Raw genomic sequence first — 15,964 nt, 5'->3', positions numbered from 1 at the left:
GTGTGAACGGAAGTCCACGAGACCAGTGGATATACGTGGAATCCATACTAATACACCGAGGGTTGGGTATCACCGTTCAGTATGCATAGAGGCCTAAAGACGACACAAATGAAGTGTCGAAACAGGTCGTGGAATTAATATGTTTTATAAAAAGTATGGCTGTTGGCATTTCTTATTTTTGCAAGTAAACATACGTGTTTGCAAATCACAGTATATTATATTCACTGAAATGAGATTATTGGAGCAGGTGTAGTGTTCAAGACACAGACTTAGTATAACACAATACTCTGATTTAAGCTACCAATGAAATCAATGGTTTACTATTAACATAGAGGAAGTAGTACCTGTTTCCCATACTCACTTGTTGAACGATGATGTGACCAAAACAGCAGTAAATTGCGGTTTCAGATATGAAAAAGAGGCTTGCCACTACAGACTTGAGGGCTGACGCAGGATTCATGCCGTTCTGAAACAACAATAGTGCATACTGTTAGTAAGCCTAATGATACTGAAGGATGGACGTTGAAATTCACTGCACTGATAGAATAGACTATGTGATTCAGACAACGGTGTATAGCTCCTGTCCCATTACTTGTTCCGGGGTATGTTGTAACATTGGAAATGCATTGTGACTAATAGTGTATGATATACTTGTATGAATACAGTACTGCTTACTTCCCCTTTTCTAAAGAAATGAACAGTCTTTTATTCATAGTGAGATCGGTAAAGATGGAATATACCTGCCTTGAGACCACAATATCTTGTGAAATCTCTTTAACCTGGCTAAATATCGAACTATTTTACTACCTGAAATTTGTTGTTCGCCTTGAAATTTAATACGCAGCAGAGTCTTACGATGATAAATTTTAATTTACCTTTAACGTTACTTTCTTTTATCACCCTACGTAAGTCCTTTGCGCTGTGTCGTAAAATTAAAATAGTAGGTGTGCATTCAGAGCACGATTGCAGCAAGACCTATATGTGGAAACGTTCTACAACATATAGAAAATGGAATAGGAATTTTAGTTTGTTCTGAAATATCGCTGTCACACAGAATTGTTTACAGCTTCAATGTTTAATTTTTGAGACAGTTCTCATCAGATTCTAACAGTCGTTAGGTTTTCATATTGGCCTTTGCTACGCGTCGGTATCTCGACCACAGTCTGTTAGAAACGTCGCGCAGTTTGTTCTGCAGAGGACGGATTGAATCAGTTGTACACAGGAAACGCTTATAAATATTCGCTAGTGAAAGAGTCAACAGGAAACATACACCCAAATGACAGACAAAATATCATAGGGCATGAGCATTTATTCCAAGGTGTGTCTAGAAAATAAAAATATACTGCATAAGGTCAGTGTATAAGTGCTACTAGTGTTACGTTTTTATTCTGACCTTATCCGGTTTTAGCCTCGTGTTCGTTGCGGAGTGAAATGACGAGTTTTATGGCGTTGACACATTGCTGATAGATTCGTGCTAAAGGTAAATGTTTTCAAAACCGTATTTACAATGCTGTTGTCTGTCAGAAATGTGAACTGTCCCCGGCCGGAACTTCCGAGTTGAGCGCAAACGAGTAAGGCGTCAACAAGAGGTCGGAAAAGCTTCAACTGCTTTTATTTGTTATTTGATGTTCCGTGTGTTTACTGAGCTTGCGATAGTCTCTTATCTTTTTTAAAAATAGTTTATTTTGATCAAACCGTCGTTAGCAAAACACTAGGAGAGAGAGCACACCATCCTAGATATCTAAAGAAAGCAGGCTGTGCAGGAACAATGCTTTTCTGGAAGTAGAGAATTGTATATTGTTGACTTTCAAATGAAGAGCTTCCCAACAGAGTGTACTCTTCAAATGGATGAAATTCTACATCACTTATGATCCCAATAACGTAAACGTGAACCACTGTTTGTGATCGTATGTAGAGAAGTATAATTTTTTTCTTCTGTAGAAATAATCAGCAACCAGTTGCATAAAAGGAATTTCCTTTCTTAACCGGTTTCAGGCCCTTGTTACTACCCTTCTTCAGAAGATTGTATCTGTGGAATTATTTTCGAGAGTCAACGATAAGATGCCTACGTCAAAATGCCGTAGGCATGTATGCATGTTGTTGTTGACACTCGCAAGTAATGCGAGAGGTATAATCTTCTGAAGAAGGGCACTAAGTGGCCGAAACCGGTTAAGAAATTAAATTTCTGTTTTGCAACTGGTTGTTGATTATTTTGATGTATAAAACTAGAGTTTATCAATATAAATGAAACACTAGAGCAAATAGTGCAGTGTACGAAAAATATTAAAAGTTCCTCCGAAAAAAGTTCTTGATCGCATTGGCTTGTAAAGCAAGAGTAGTACTTTTTTAAAAATCTTTAATAAGTTTCTAGCACTACTAACACTATTTTTATGACCACCTGTGGCAGTATCACATACGCCGAAGTGTATGTTCATGTCTCCTGCAACAAAGTTCTATCCAGTCGAGAAATGGTTGTCTCTTGTCCAGCTAGCGCAGTATTCTCAAAGCCTCACTTTACAAATATCATCTTCCAGTTATTCTATACTCAGAAGACGTTCTTCAGATCATAATTGACCAGAACTTCCAAAGGAACTGCATTTCTCTTGCGTTTACTTTCTCTCATTACACTGATCTAGAAAGATATTCGAGATGACTCCAGTGAATATTAAAACAGAAGGATAGAAATACTGACTGAGTAAACATCTGACCACGAGTTCAGAATTAAGGCGTTGTCTGGTAACATACGAAAGCAGAGAACTGGGTTCAGTTTCTGGACTAGCGCCCGAATAACATAAATCTACGCTATTTTAGTACTTGATATGGGTCTCGAGAAAATAAAAAATACTGACTTGCTTCATGCATTAGAAATTTCGATAAATGTTTAACGTAAGTTACCTCAGATGGAACACCTATGAAGACGTCTTAGATTAACCAGATTCAAGTACTTTAAGATGTATAACATGTACCAAAATCTCATAGTTTCCTCCGAATAATAGTATTATCTTTTATTATTGCGTTGGTTTTGATGTTCGTGGGGGTAGAGTGCCGGACACCGCCCTGGAGATCTCGGGTTCGATCACGAAGAGGGGTAGGAAATTTTTCTCTTTCGAGACTGTCCAAGGCAGCCCCAGTTCCTCTCAGTGTGTTATCAAGGGCATGCTGGGTAGTCTCCATCATAGTGCGACGGCGAACGAATGCACTATTCGTCAGACTAGAGGTCCTGTTAACGGATTGAGTGACTCACATTTTACCTTTCTTTTCAAATACGAATACTACTACTTTGACCACGGTCTTGTGTTTATCGACCGGTCGAAGCTAAGCTGTCGCTTCGGATCCAAGGTATCTGAGGATGGATCTCGTAGGAGTGTTGTGACGTTCCTTCACAGTGATGATGTTTCAACATTCCAAGTGTTTCCGTGGTATGTCCTCTTGTTCACAGTACTCTTAATAGCATCTTGACGATCATCAAGCTCATTGTTCACAACATCCTCATTAATGTTTACCTACGACACTTCGGTTATCTAGATCAAAATTTCCTACCTATATTGAGCTGAAGTTATATCCATTATCAGAGCATTATCTTTGACCCCTGTAAGCTCTAGAAACCTCTTCGCGTATCAGAAATACCTGTCCCTCGTGAGTTGGATGTCGAGAATTATGCTCGTATTATCACCAGTGTGATGTTCTCGTGTGAACCACACGGTTGTAAACATAAGAAAATGCAACTTAATTCTGTTTCACATGGCTTTAGTAACAACATACGCTTGTCATATTACACGTACCACAAAAATGATTAATATGTTCGCACATATGGTTGACATGTTCATGAATAAGAGAATAAAAACTGGGTAATCCATTGCCGTTTGCAGCAGTGTGACAGACCTGAAACAGAAACAAAATACACATATTATTCTGTGTATAAATATGCAGTTATGAAAAATTTGGAGACAATAGTTCTTGCAGCTAAGTTAACATTTCGAAAAAAAAGTTGCTGATGTAAAACCATTGTAGAGAACTAAAATATCATTTTTCTCATGGGCTACATTTGACAGGTGACAGAGAGCTACAAATACATTGGTTTGAGACAAGACACTGATGTTTGTAGAATTTACAACAATCACAACGACTAGTATGGGAATAAGGAAAAAGAGAAAAGAACAGAAATAACGGTGCAGTATGTTTCACGACAAACGTGAGTAGCCTGTAGTCTACTAAACTAAAGATCGTATTCCGCTGGTTGGTTAGGTGATGCGGGCACATGAGAGTCTGCCATTAAATGTTGCCGATGCCTTTCTAGCATTAATAGTCGAAGCTAGTTTTAGACAATACCCGCTGCTGTCATTGTCAGGAAAGTAACTGTCTGTTGAAGATGTAACGACGATGCATAGGTTCACTTACGGTTACTGCGACCAGGGATTGTATTCTGAACGATGCGCGTCATCGTTTCCGTTATTTGTAATCCGGGACTTACTCCCGTGCAGTATCTCGGTGCAAAGTGAACACCCCAACGCACTACTTAGTGGTATTGTTTGATCTCTATTAGAGGTGTTCACGCATTCTAAATTCTATAGTCTTTCCCATGATCGAGTCGCAATATTTGTAAGTGTGAGTACCGAGAATTTTTAACAGAACTAATGGGTCGCGAAAGACTATGTGATTTTACAGTATGGTGTAATCACCTGTTATGTTCTGTTATGTGACCAGTGTTAAATCTAGCACCTTGCTCGACTTGTATTGAGTGACTCATTGTATTGGAAGTTCTCATCCATCGCTGAGAAGACTTTCATCGTGGACGACATCTTTATAGATACTTGAAATTGCATGCGTTTCGATTTTCGGTCACTAAATCAGATCGATTATCTGGCTTACTACTGATGAGTAACCCAGAACAATCTTATAAGCAAGAAAGACTACCTCAGGGGCCAATACTACCCCTACGCTTTTCCACTTTTATATTTTTGACATGCCTGAAACCAACAAAATTTAATTTGGACATTCTGACGATCTGTCACTTGTGGCTTAGCACGAGGAATTTAAAAGTACCGAGAACAGTAACTAATGTCCTCAGTGAACTACATAGTCTAGCGGTTCTAGGCGCTCAGTCCGGAACCGCGCGACTGCTATGGTCGCAGGTTCGAATACTGCCTCGGGCATGGATGTGTGTGATGTCCTTAGGTTAGTTAGGTTTAAGTAGTTCTAAGTTCTACGGGACTGATGACCACAGATGTTAAGTCCCATAGTGCTCAGAGCCATTTGAACCATTTTTGAACTACATAAATACACTGTTGCGCAACATTTAACGACGAAAGTAACTTTTGCATAGTGTCACACTCTCAAGTAAGATAGCACGATGAAACTAGGACCATAATGAACTGCGTTAACAGTATAATACGGAGGGTAACTAAATGAGACGAACGGAAAAGATATTTTCATTCAAAGACATTACTGGAGTCACCGCCATTCATTACCGTCCTCTGGACATTAAAAATGACGGGACATGGTAACTGACAGAGTGCGTGATCATCACGGATAGCAGTGATTGATCTAAAACGTCCTCCCACGCAGGCCACGAAGTTGGTCAGTAGCTCCTGTGGTAGGGCACTGCATTCATCCACCAAGGTGGTTGACAAGTGCTGGATGGTCGTCTGTGCATGTGGACTCTTGCACATGGACCATCTACCGTCCAGCAGTTATCCCCGACTTATGGCTTAAGTGCCTGATGAGATTTAAGTCAGAGTAACGGGCAGGCCCTTTCATTCTCCGAATATCTCTAGTGCCAAGAGCTCCTCCACGTGTTGTGTTCGATATAGTCACGCCAATCACTCAGAAAACATCTTTCAGGTCAAGAGTCAGGACTGAATGCACCTCTGAACGATGCGCTTTGGAAAGGATTACAGTAACACAATAACGTTGACTTTTGAGGTCAGTATGTCCATGCAACATAACGACTCCCCACACCATAACATCTGGACCACCAAAATGATCATGTTCTCAGTATTCCTGTGTGCATTACGTGCTCCTTGCTCTCGCCATATGGGGTTATGTGCAGCATTGGGATTTCTGTGGTTCATCTTGTTCACAGATGAGACTACCTTTATGGCGCCTTCCACAATGTCTGTTAGACAAGGCATATTTGCACTTCTTGTGGATGACCGTGCCTCCCTTGCTGGAAGACAAGCCTTTGGTGGTACGAAGAATAATTTGGCTATTACATTATGGTGGTTCACAGGTCACTGTCCTGTTGAGAGTGGAGCTAAAGCCGTCGGCACAAGGACCGTGCATCCGAACGTTGAGGGTTCAGCGTTCCGAGTTTCTGAAGTCAGAGCGTTGAATAGCACGTTGGTGAGTCTTTCCGAACGGGCAGAGCAAGAAATTCAATTGGTAATTTAGCTACGAGTGAATCTTTAGGACATAGTAGCGAGGTAGATATACTAAATAATGCAGTGGGCGCATTAGCGCTATAAGTAGCGTCATGGACTCGTAATGTAATAACATTGTTGGTTTGTGGTTGACGTCGCACCACATCTAAATTTTTTTTTCTAACCTTCGTGTTTTTAATACGTTCTGACACTTTTTTATTAGTTTAAGTATATACGATAATATTCGATGTTACGTAAGTAAAAGTACACTCCTTTTGACGAGTGAGTTTACTCTGTTGGCTTAATCTACAGGACATATTGCACTACATGCAGTAAGATATTTCGCCCATTTTTCGTTCTAAGTTTTATAATTCAACTGTTGTAGAGATTCTGCTATTTAATACGGACAGTGATCAAGTATGAATGATCTTAACGTTTTACTAAAAAGTGAGAATGGTGAGATAATTTTTATATTACGTGGAGAACTATTGTAAATTTGTATCGCACATTTGTAATGGAACTTTTATAAGCTGATGTCCTTATTGACTCGACATGGTACTTTCCCTATTGCATTATAAAATTTTCACTGATACTGAAGTTTTAATTTATGAATACCACAGACAGAACTGCCTGACTAGCATATGGACAAGGGACGAAAGTACGTTTTAATAGAACTAATATAGGAATTTTACTCCCTTCCTTTTCGTAAACACTGTGATTCAGGAGCCAGATATAGCCGACAACGACCACTGGAGCGCGTTGCAATCGCTTATACCACGTTGGAGCACACGAATCGTTTGCAGAAGTCGCATTGTTTCTGAGCGTTCAGCAGCAAGTGGAAATCGGCATGCTCAACGTTGGCGTTCGACAGCACGGTTCTTGTGCCAACGGCTTAAGACGCTAGTAGAGATAGAAAATTCCAAATTGTCTAATGTTTTCTCAAGAGCTCTTTCAATCATTGAAACCCTCACACACAAAGATCTTTTATTTCCGTCTTCAAGTGGGTGTAACTCTCTTAGCCATATGTGCATATCAGGTTTCCTGCTCCTTATCGTCTTAGGGATCGTTTCCTGCAGTTTGTACCACTTAGAAAAATCGTCCGGTACATGTTATGATAAATGTAGTTTCTTATTTACGAATAATGATATTTCATTTAATTTTGCAATCGCATACTAAACAGTAATTGAAAACAGATTATAGTATGTTATTCAAAACAATAGAGTCGCTACGGGTATAGCCGCAAAGGGCAGTGGTACCGGTTCGTCATAAAATAGGTGGTTCTTACAATAGCGCCAAACACTGCTGTGAGTCAAAGATTAATTATGTAATATTCGTGAATCTTTTTGACGAGGGTCAAATGGATTCTTTTCGTGTTCTTCGAGCTTCTTTTTCTTCTCTATCCAGACAGTAAATGATTTCTTGCATTGCTGTTACCCCATGTCGGCGATGTAATACTCTGGTTGACGTACAAGGGGCAGTCAAACGGAAACGAGACATATGGAAAAATTAGGAAAACTCTATATTATTTCAAAAGTAATTCTCATTACTGGTAAGCCCACTTGGTTGGCCGTGCTGTCTAACGCACGGCTTTCCGGGCGGGAAGGAGCGCCTGGTCCCCGTCACGAATCCGCCCGGCGGATTTCTGTCGAGGTCCGGTGAGCCGGCCAGTCTGTGGATGGTTTTTAGGTTGTTTTCCATCTGCCTCGGAAAATGCGGGCTGGTTCCCCTTATTCCGCCTCAGCTACACTATGTTGGCGATTGCTGCGCAAACAAGTTCTCCACGTACGCGTACACCGCCATTACTATACCACGCAAACATAGGGGTTACACTCGTCTGGTGTGAGACATTCCCTGGGGGAGGGGGGGTCCACCGGGGGCCGAACAGCACAATAATCCTGGGTTCGGTGTGGGGCGACGGAGGGGTGAAGTGGACTGCGGTAGTCGTCGTGGGGTTGCGGACCACTGCGGCTGCGGCGGGGACGGAGCCTTTCCGTCGTTTCTAGGTACCCGGTTAACATACAATACAATATATTACTGTTAACACTTTTATCCCACTTCGAGACGTGAGGCTTACTGCCTTCGTGGGAAAATGTTTATGGTTGCCTACAAAACCTAAAGAACAGGCGTGAATATCTTCTTCCGAAGGAAATAGACGGCGATGGAAGTCTTTCTTCAGGCCACCAAAGATATGGTAATCACGCAGGGAGATATCGGGACTGTAAGGGCGTCCCTGCGAAACTTCAGCAGCTTAGTCCAAACACACAGGAATATTGACAGATGGCATCGCTCTGTTGCAGTATAGTGCTTGCACATATGTTGGCAAGGTAGTTTCAACTACGCTGCAGAAGTTTCGTTGAAAAACCCTTACACATCTTCGATACATTCACGATCTCACCTCACGCAATTTCCATATTTCTAGACCACTGAAGAAAGACATTTATTGCCATCGATTTGCTTCTGGTGAAGAGGTGCATAGCTTGGTATAATCATGGTTCCGTAGGCAGCTGCAACTACTTTTCCATGAAGGCATTGTCCTTCTCGTTGCACAGTCGGATAAACGCATTAACATGGAGACTACTTTTGAAATAATGAACAGTTTACTTACTTTCTTCCAGCTGTCTCGTTTTCATTTGACTGCGCCCTATATAACATATGAAATTATAGAGCTGCATATAAAACAAGTATATTTACACGTTAAATGCGCAACAAAACCAAATTCTCATTCAAATTTTAACGTCCTATTATTGTAATGGTACAGTTTCCTCATAAGGTAGGGACGGCAAAGAAATCGGCATGCACGAATGGCTCTTGCCCGCGTGCCAAAACCCTATTGGCTGGCTGCACACTTCCCCCAGATGAGGAGGGGGAAGAGGAGGAATCTGCGGATGTGCTGCATTTAAATGGTAATGCAGTCGCACTGCATTTCACCAGATTTCATACTTCTCAACAACGCATATCACGAACTAAACAAATTTTCCGGTATTATTGTTATTTTTGGAGCACTAGGGCCATAACTTTTAATATGGTACAAACTATCGGCTAACAGATGCAGACAATTTCACACATTTTCACTGTTAGGCTACCACATAATCGTGACGTATTTACTTTCGTAACTGAAGAAAGACTTTCACACACATATGTTGATCGACATATTTTGTCATATTCTCAGTGTCATTATGGAGATGTAGAAACTCTAACAGAAGAAAACGACAGAGAGCGACTTGAGGATATTAACACAACTGAATTTATCTTTTAAAGTGGAATTTCCCTGCAGATCAGTCAGTTACATATATACATGCACAGGGGTGCTTTAACAGCTACAGAAAATAACCGCGAAAACAGCTCGAAAACAGATGTAAGGTTAGCAGTGTCCTCAAAACATTTAGAAAACTATAATGGTAATTCTTTCAAGGTCACATTGACTTCTTCAAACTAAGAGTCTTCTTTAACGTCAACAAGCTTAGTGAAAAGAACTTGCTTATTGCCAGAATTCGTCCATTCCACAATGTGATTTCATTTTTCAAATTCATCTCTATCAAGTCAGAATCACCTTTCAATATGTCATTGTGGGCAGTGTATTGTCAAATTCACTTAAAACTCATGGTTTGCATCCTTTCCGGATGCTACAGTTTTCGATCCTGCTCTTCTTATTCTTCCATAAACTCAAAAATAGCATATTTTAAATCAAAAACGTATTCAATGTCCGTTTGGCTTAACCAACTTACTCTGCAGCAATGTTTGAAGTTTCCTTACTCTTCGATAAATTCCCCCGAGAATTGCAGTTTTTAAATCGTTCTCTCAGCTACAACAATTTATCGCTTGGATTAATGTTTTGTGTTCAGCTGTTTAGTTAGGTGAGCTAGAGCGGTCATTGCAGTCAGGTCTGAAGCTGGGGCACTAGTTATGACTTTTATATTGGTATCATAATTTTCAAGGGGACTTTTAGCTATGCCCCTTAATGAGATATTTCAGCCAAACCAAATTATAAAGCAAACTTAAGGTTTGCTAAGGTTTGTTAATTTTTAGGGTTTGCGGCTATTAAATTACTTTCAAATAACTTCCTCCTCATTTTAAGAAAGGCATCCGCCAGACTATCTAGAAAATACTGTCGATCACTGTTTTATCATCTCAAGATTGCCTGTTTCAGGCACTGTCCTCCACTTCAGACCGTACTCATCGTTATAAACGATCTGTCTTAAAGTAATACAACCAGTTTCACCGTAACACAAAGAAGAGTCAAAACATTATGACCTCTGCCCACAACGAGGTAAAATGCTACCTGTTGGCGCTGCAGGCGCTTGATATAATAAGGAAAGTACGTAAGCGGAGTTGAGATGAATGAGGAATCGTTCTAGTGACGATGTCGGGTCGTAAATTGTGAAATATAGGGACAGGAGTGGCAAAGGTCATATTGTTATCGCCCGGCAATTGGGAACGTGCAGCTCAGAAACGACGAAACCAATTGGCCGCTCGTGCGCTACTGTCGTGAGCTCCTACGCAAAGTGGTTGAAGCATTCTAAGATGACGAGTTGCACATAAGGTGTAAGTTTTTCACGTCCTGTGACAGGACGTGGAGGATGGAGGCTTAACCTCTGCGTAGAAGGGGATAGGCGACGATCCGTGGCAGATCTGATGGCAAGGTACGACGCTGGTGCAGGTGAAAGTCTTTCCGAGCTCTTCGTTCAGCGCATATTGTTGAAGATGGGGCTCTGCAGCAGATGTCCCCTAAATGCTCACTTGTTGACGCAACAACATCGTCAATTACAACTGCAGTGTTCACAGACATCAAGGCTGGACTGTGGGTCAATGGATGTATGTCGCCTGATCCAATGAATGGCTTTTCGTGTTACATCAAGTGATGGTCGCGTCCGGATACCATCATCCAGACGAAGGATGCTCGAAACATTCACTGTGCCATGGACGCAGGCCTTTGTCGGTAATATTATACGGTTCACTAGGGCTTCCAAGGGACATAGGTTCTTAATCAAAGACATCACCACAGCTGTGGACTATATCATCATTATTGCAAACGATTTGCATCCTTTCATGCTTCCCTGAAAGTGATGGCATTTCCCTGTAGAAAAACAGTCGGTGTGAAAAACTCAGATCCTCCCTACAGTGGTTTGAGGAGCATGATAGTGCACTCACGTTAAGCTCTTAGTCACAAAATCGCCTGATCTGAATCCGGAGGAACACTTGTGGGACGCTATCGAACGAGAAATCCGCGTCCACTAGTCAGCGGCCCATAATTAACGGGAACTGCATAACCTCTGCGTAGACATCTGCTGCGACATACCTCCGGAGAACTACCAACGAGTTGTCGATTCCGTGTCCCACAGATTAGCTGCTGTATTGCGTTCCAAAGATGTATCAACGCACCAGCTAGCGGTTGGTCGTAATCTTTTGGCTCAACAATGTATATACTGAATTTAGTATTATGATGTATAGCTGAAATGTTGATTGATGTTTCATATAACTTACTCGATCATATATTGATGATGCCGTATGTTCACCACTAGCTGCTGGTACATCTCCTCGTCAGGATCGATGATGATGTCTCCAGACGGGTGATGCTGAACAGTGCCCGACGATTGCACGCCATCTGAGATGTCTCGTCTTCTGAACACGTCCTGCGTGCTGGTTCGCCGATCAGCGGTGAAAACATAGGATGCTACTGCGCCCTCCTCAACTTCACCACCAGCTGATGTACTAGCCGCCTTCCGGACATCAGAAATGTTTTCATTCAGGACATCCAGTTCAGCAGCGATCATCAGCATGAGGTTGATGAAGAACAGATTCACGCCAGTGGTCGTACTGGTTGTCACCAGGTGGCTAGAAACTTGCGTGATGTACATCACCTCGTATCCTGGAGACACCTGGAGGGCTGGTGGCAGCCACACAGGGAAGGGCGTCTTCCCACATGGCAAAGACGAGTTGGCCGAGTAGAAGACGCAAGACAGTAAGGGGGCCAGGCCCCACCCCACGACTGGGAACACACCTGCCACCACCTGCAGAGGATCGGAGCTAAACAGCTGCAGTGAAATACAGGTAACACGAACCAGCCTCAAAACTTCTATCACACAATTGCTCACTAATAAGTGTTCTATAATCAATAGTACACACGATTTTTAAAATTACTCTAATTTTCTATCACATAAGAACATTTCACAAACGGAGGTCTAATATGTTAAGGATTTAAGTCGCTGAAGCACAAATACTGAAACAAAATTTCAATAAAGTTCTACATTTTTATAATAATTATTGCTTATTTTTGCAGGAAAATAGTACTCTTGCCAGCATTGTCAGTAGTGTGTTACACTTAATTTTAGAAATTTCGCGTTTTTGATTTCCTCACTGAACGTTCGTCGCTCTTAACACACAACTATAGTCAGCCATCGCGCTTTTACTCCATCTTCCCTGGTACATCCTCTCAATCTCCACGTACTGATGAAACCGTTCTCCCCGTCCTTCCCTGTAATTTCCCAGATTGTTTTGTATTTCTTCTGTTTTATTTTTGATTCCTTAGACATTTTTCAGTGAAGAACAGAAAGCAGTCTATACACACTATTCTCTAACATTCATTGTACACTCAAATTGACGATCCTTAATCAATCTGTAAATCTGACGAACAACAAAAATTACGGCTTTCACTTTTTCTTAACTGAAGAAGGGAAATTTCACAGAAAGGTACGCAGGATCTACCGTGTGGACAGCCTTACAAACGACAAGCCTAATGTGATGTATAGTGGTGGAAGCAATGTATTTTTATGGTCTAAAAGCGGTTATTGCAAGATGTTTCTAGTCACAGGCACAAAGCGCCTTCAATTTGACCTCCCAGAAAATTTCATTTTATCCCCCAGATGGAAACGACTGCTATAGAATTATATGAAAGAATTGCCTTTAGAAATGATATATGGGAACCTGCGAGGGGAAAAACAATGGATGTGTTCTTAAAATAACTCTTTCTGCTATCAGTCATGATTTCGTGTGTATTGTGCACGATGACTTTCGGGAAATAATTCGCTCTCTGAAGTGCTTTTTTCGTGTCTCTTGTGCTTGGCGTGGGAAACTGCCCCTAAAGGCGAAATAATCAGCAATGATCAGCGGCTTGAGGATGCAGAAGGAAATGGAAACCACTGCACGAAAGATCCATAACGTGTATTCACAGGACATGTGGCTTGTAACTGAAAAAGTGTCACCATTACCTCTCCAGTGGCAAAAGGTTCCGGAACAGTTCCCCATTAGGGTCTCCGAGAGGCGCCTCCAAGGTGGAGGTGATCATGAGAAAAAGTTTCAATGACTAACGAAAAGACAACGTTCTACATGTTGGGACGTGTAATGTCACAAACTTCAACGTTGAAGGGAAGCTACAAAACCTGAAAAGATAAATGCTAAGGCTCAAGATAGATATTGTAGGGAGACAGTGAAGTGAAATGGAAATAAGACAAGGATTTCTGGTCAGAAAAGTATAGGGTGATATCAAAAATAACAGAAAATTGTATCATGGGAGTAGTATTCCTTATGAATATGAAGGGAGCGGAAAGAGTCTGTTACTGTGAACATTTCCGTGATAGGGTTGTTCTTATCAGAATCGACAGCAAGCCAAAACCGACAAGTTCAGGTATACATGCCGACTCCGCAAGCTGAAGATGAAGAGACAAAGAAAGTATATGAGGATATGAAAGGGTAATACAGTACGTAAATGGAAATAAAAGTCCAATAGTCATGGGGGACTGGAATGCAGTTGTAGCGGAAGGAGCAGAAGAAAAAAAGTGACAGGAGGATATAGGCTTGGGACAAGGAATAAGAGAGGAGAACAACTGATTAAGTTCTGTAGTTAATTTCAGCCAGTAATAGCGATTATTATGTTCAACAATCACAAGAGGAGGTGGTATACATGGAAAAGGTCAGGTGAAACGGGATGATTTCAGCTAGATTACATCATGGTCAGACAGATTCCGAAATCAGATACTGGATTGTAAGGTGTGCGCAGCAGCAGATATCGACTCTAAACACAATGTAGCAGTGATGAAGAGTAGGCTGACGTTTGGGAGATTACTCAGGAAGAATCAATATGCAAAGAAATTGGATATGGAAGTACTAAGGGATGTCGAGGTGCGCTTGAAGTTCCCTAAGGACATAGATACAGCAGTAAGAAATAGCTCAGTGAGCAGAACATTTGAAGAGGAATGGACATCTCTAAAAAGGGCCATCACAGAAGTTGGAAGGAAAAACATAGGTGCCGTTGAATCCTGCCTAGTCATCGAATTGTGGGGCGTCTACCTACTTTCTCGGATAGCTAGACAACATTCACACAAATCGTATGAATGAGTTTTTATTACGTAAAGGAAAAAAATGCAGTACTTAACTACGTCTTAAACAGATGTGCCGCAAGCAAAGGGGAACAGACAAAATAAGAGTGTTGACGCTTCTGTCTTAGTTGCTAGTCTTGATGCTGCTGTAGAGCTGGGCCGCGACATGTCTGGCGCGGTGCTAGGCTAGGCGCAAATTGAGACGCGTATAGCGCGTGTTTCGCGACGCAGCTCAGCACGTTTTTGTAGCTTCACAGGTTCAAATGGGACCGCGCAAATTGCGACGCGACGCGACTGAGACGCGACACGCGCCTGCGCCAGGTCGCGCGGCGTTGTGGTTGTGGCACAGTTTCTCGCGCCACATGTCGCGGGTGTCTCGCTAGCACCGTGAGAAATTGAGGAGGGGAGCGGAAGAGTAACCCGGCCATATGCTTACATCTGAACGGCGCATATGAGCAGTGGTAGTATTGCCCATACGATACATTTTGCCTTACTGTGCACTAAATTTTATTTCCTTTGGGTAGTGTTTCGTTTTTCCCAATTTAAACGCTCCAGCTTTCTTCGTTAGCACATTATACTTTTCTGTTATTTATATCTGTATAGTTTTGTTTTGTTTTGTTTTTCTTCTGTCAAGAAAAATGCGTATTTCAGTAACTAATGAGCCATTGGCCGCTGGAATTGTATCATATGCCTCCGCGATGTTTTCAAATCGCAAGCAGGGACAGAGGGTAGTGAATAAGGAAGCAAGGAATATTATAAAATCATGTGATTAAGAAGCAAGGCAGGAAAGTAAAACAAGGTTGTCTTCTCACTGCCTAGTTTGCTAGCGTATCTGTACGATCTGTTACAAAAATACAGAAAGGGATAATCTGCGCAGGTGCGATCCCTTTGTGCTCCTGGTAAAAAGCGTCCAAGATCTGAAGTATAGAAGTCTCTCTGTGATTACTTGGATATGGATGTAATAATGTAACACGACACACTATACTACATGCATGTGAACATCACATTTCCACTGCAAGCTAGAAAAAGTCGAAAAGCAGTCACAAATAACAATGTTTTAATTGGTTCGCCGTGATGAGAAGAAGCATTTCAATTGTTGCATACACATTATCAGCATTAATGAACTAATGATACAACAGGCTACACAAATGAAGAAAATGATCGGTACTGTTACGAAAGCAGGAATATCCTAAAAGAGTGTTATGATTAGATATATTTAATTTGTTGAAATCTACTGCTGACAAAGGCAGATCTACTTTCATGACAATGTTTTTCGAACTCCCAACTCACAAG

At 41.5% G+C, this 15,964-nt stretch overlaps 1 protein-coding gene across 1 annotated transcript in view; it reads right to left on the bottom strand.

Annotated features, from left to right (window-relative positions):
* Positions 1-15,964, bottom strand: part of LOC124750652 (odorant receptor coreceptor-like) — a 167,015-nt gene that overhangs the window by 78,314 nt on the left and 72,737 nt on the right. The window contains exons 3-5 of the mRNA XM_047248984.1: positions 11,841-12,391; positions 3,783-3,882; positions 362-466 (exon numbers count right to left, since the gene is read on the bottom strand). Of these exons, the coding sequence (XP_047104940.1) occupies positions 362-466; positions 3,783-3,882; positions 11,841-12,391 (756 nt within the window). The remainder of the gene's footprint in view (positions 1-361; positions 467-3,782; positions 3,883-11,840; positions 12,392-15,964) is intronic.

Source organism: Schistocerca piceifrons, chromosome 1 (genome assembly GCF_021461385.2).
Source record: "Schistocerca piceifrons isolate TAMUIC-IGC-003096 chromosome 1, iqSchPice1.1, whole genome shotgun sequence".
Classification (NCBI taxonomy): domain Eukaryota; kingdom Metazoa; phylum Arthropoda; class Insecta; order Orthoptera; family Acrididae; genus Schistocerca; species Schistocerca piceifrons.
This window is presented reverse-complemented; position numbering and strand designations above follow the sequence as displayed.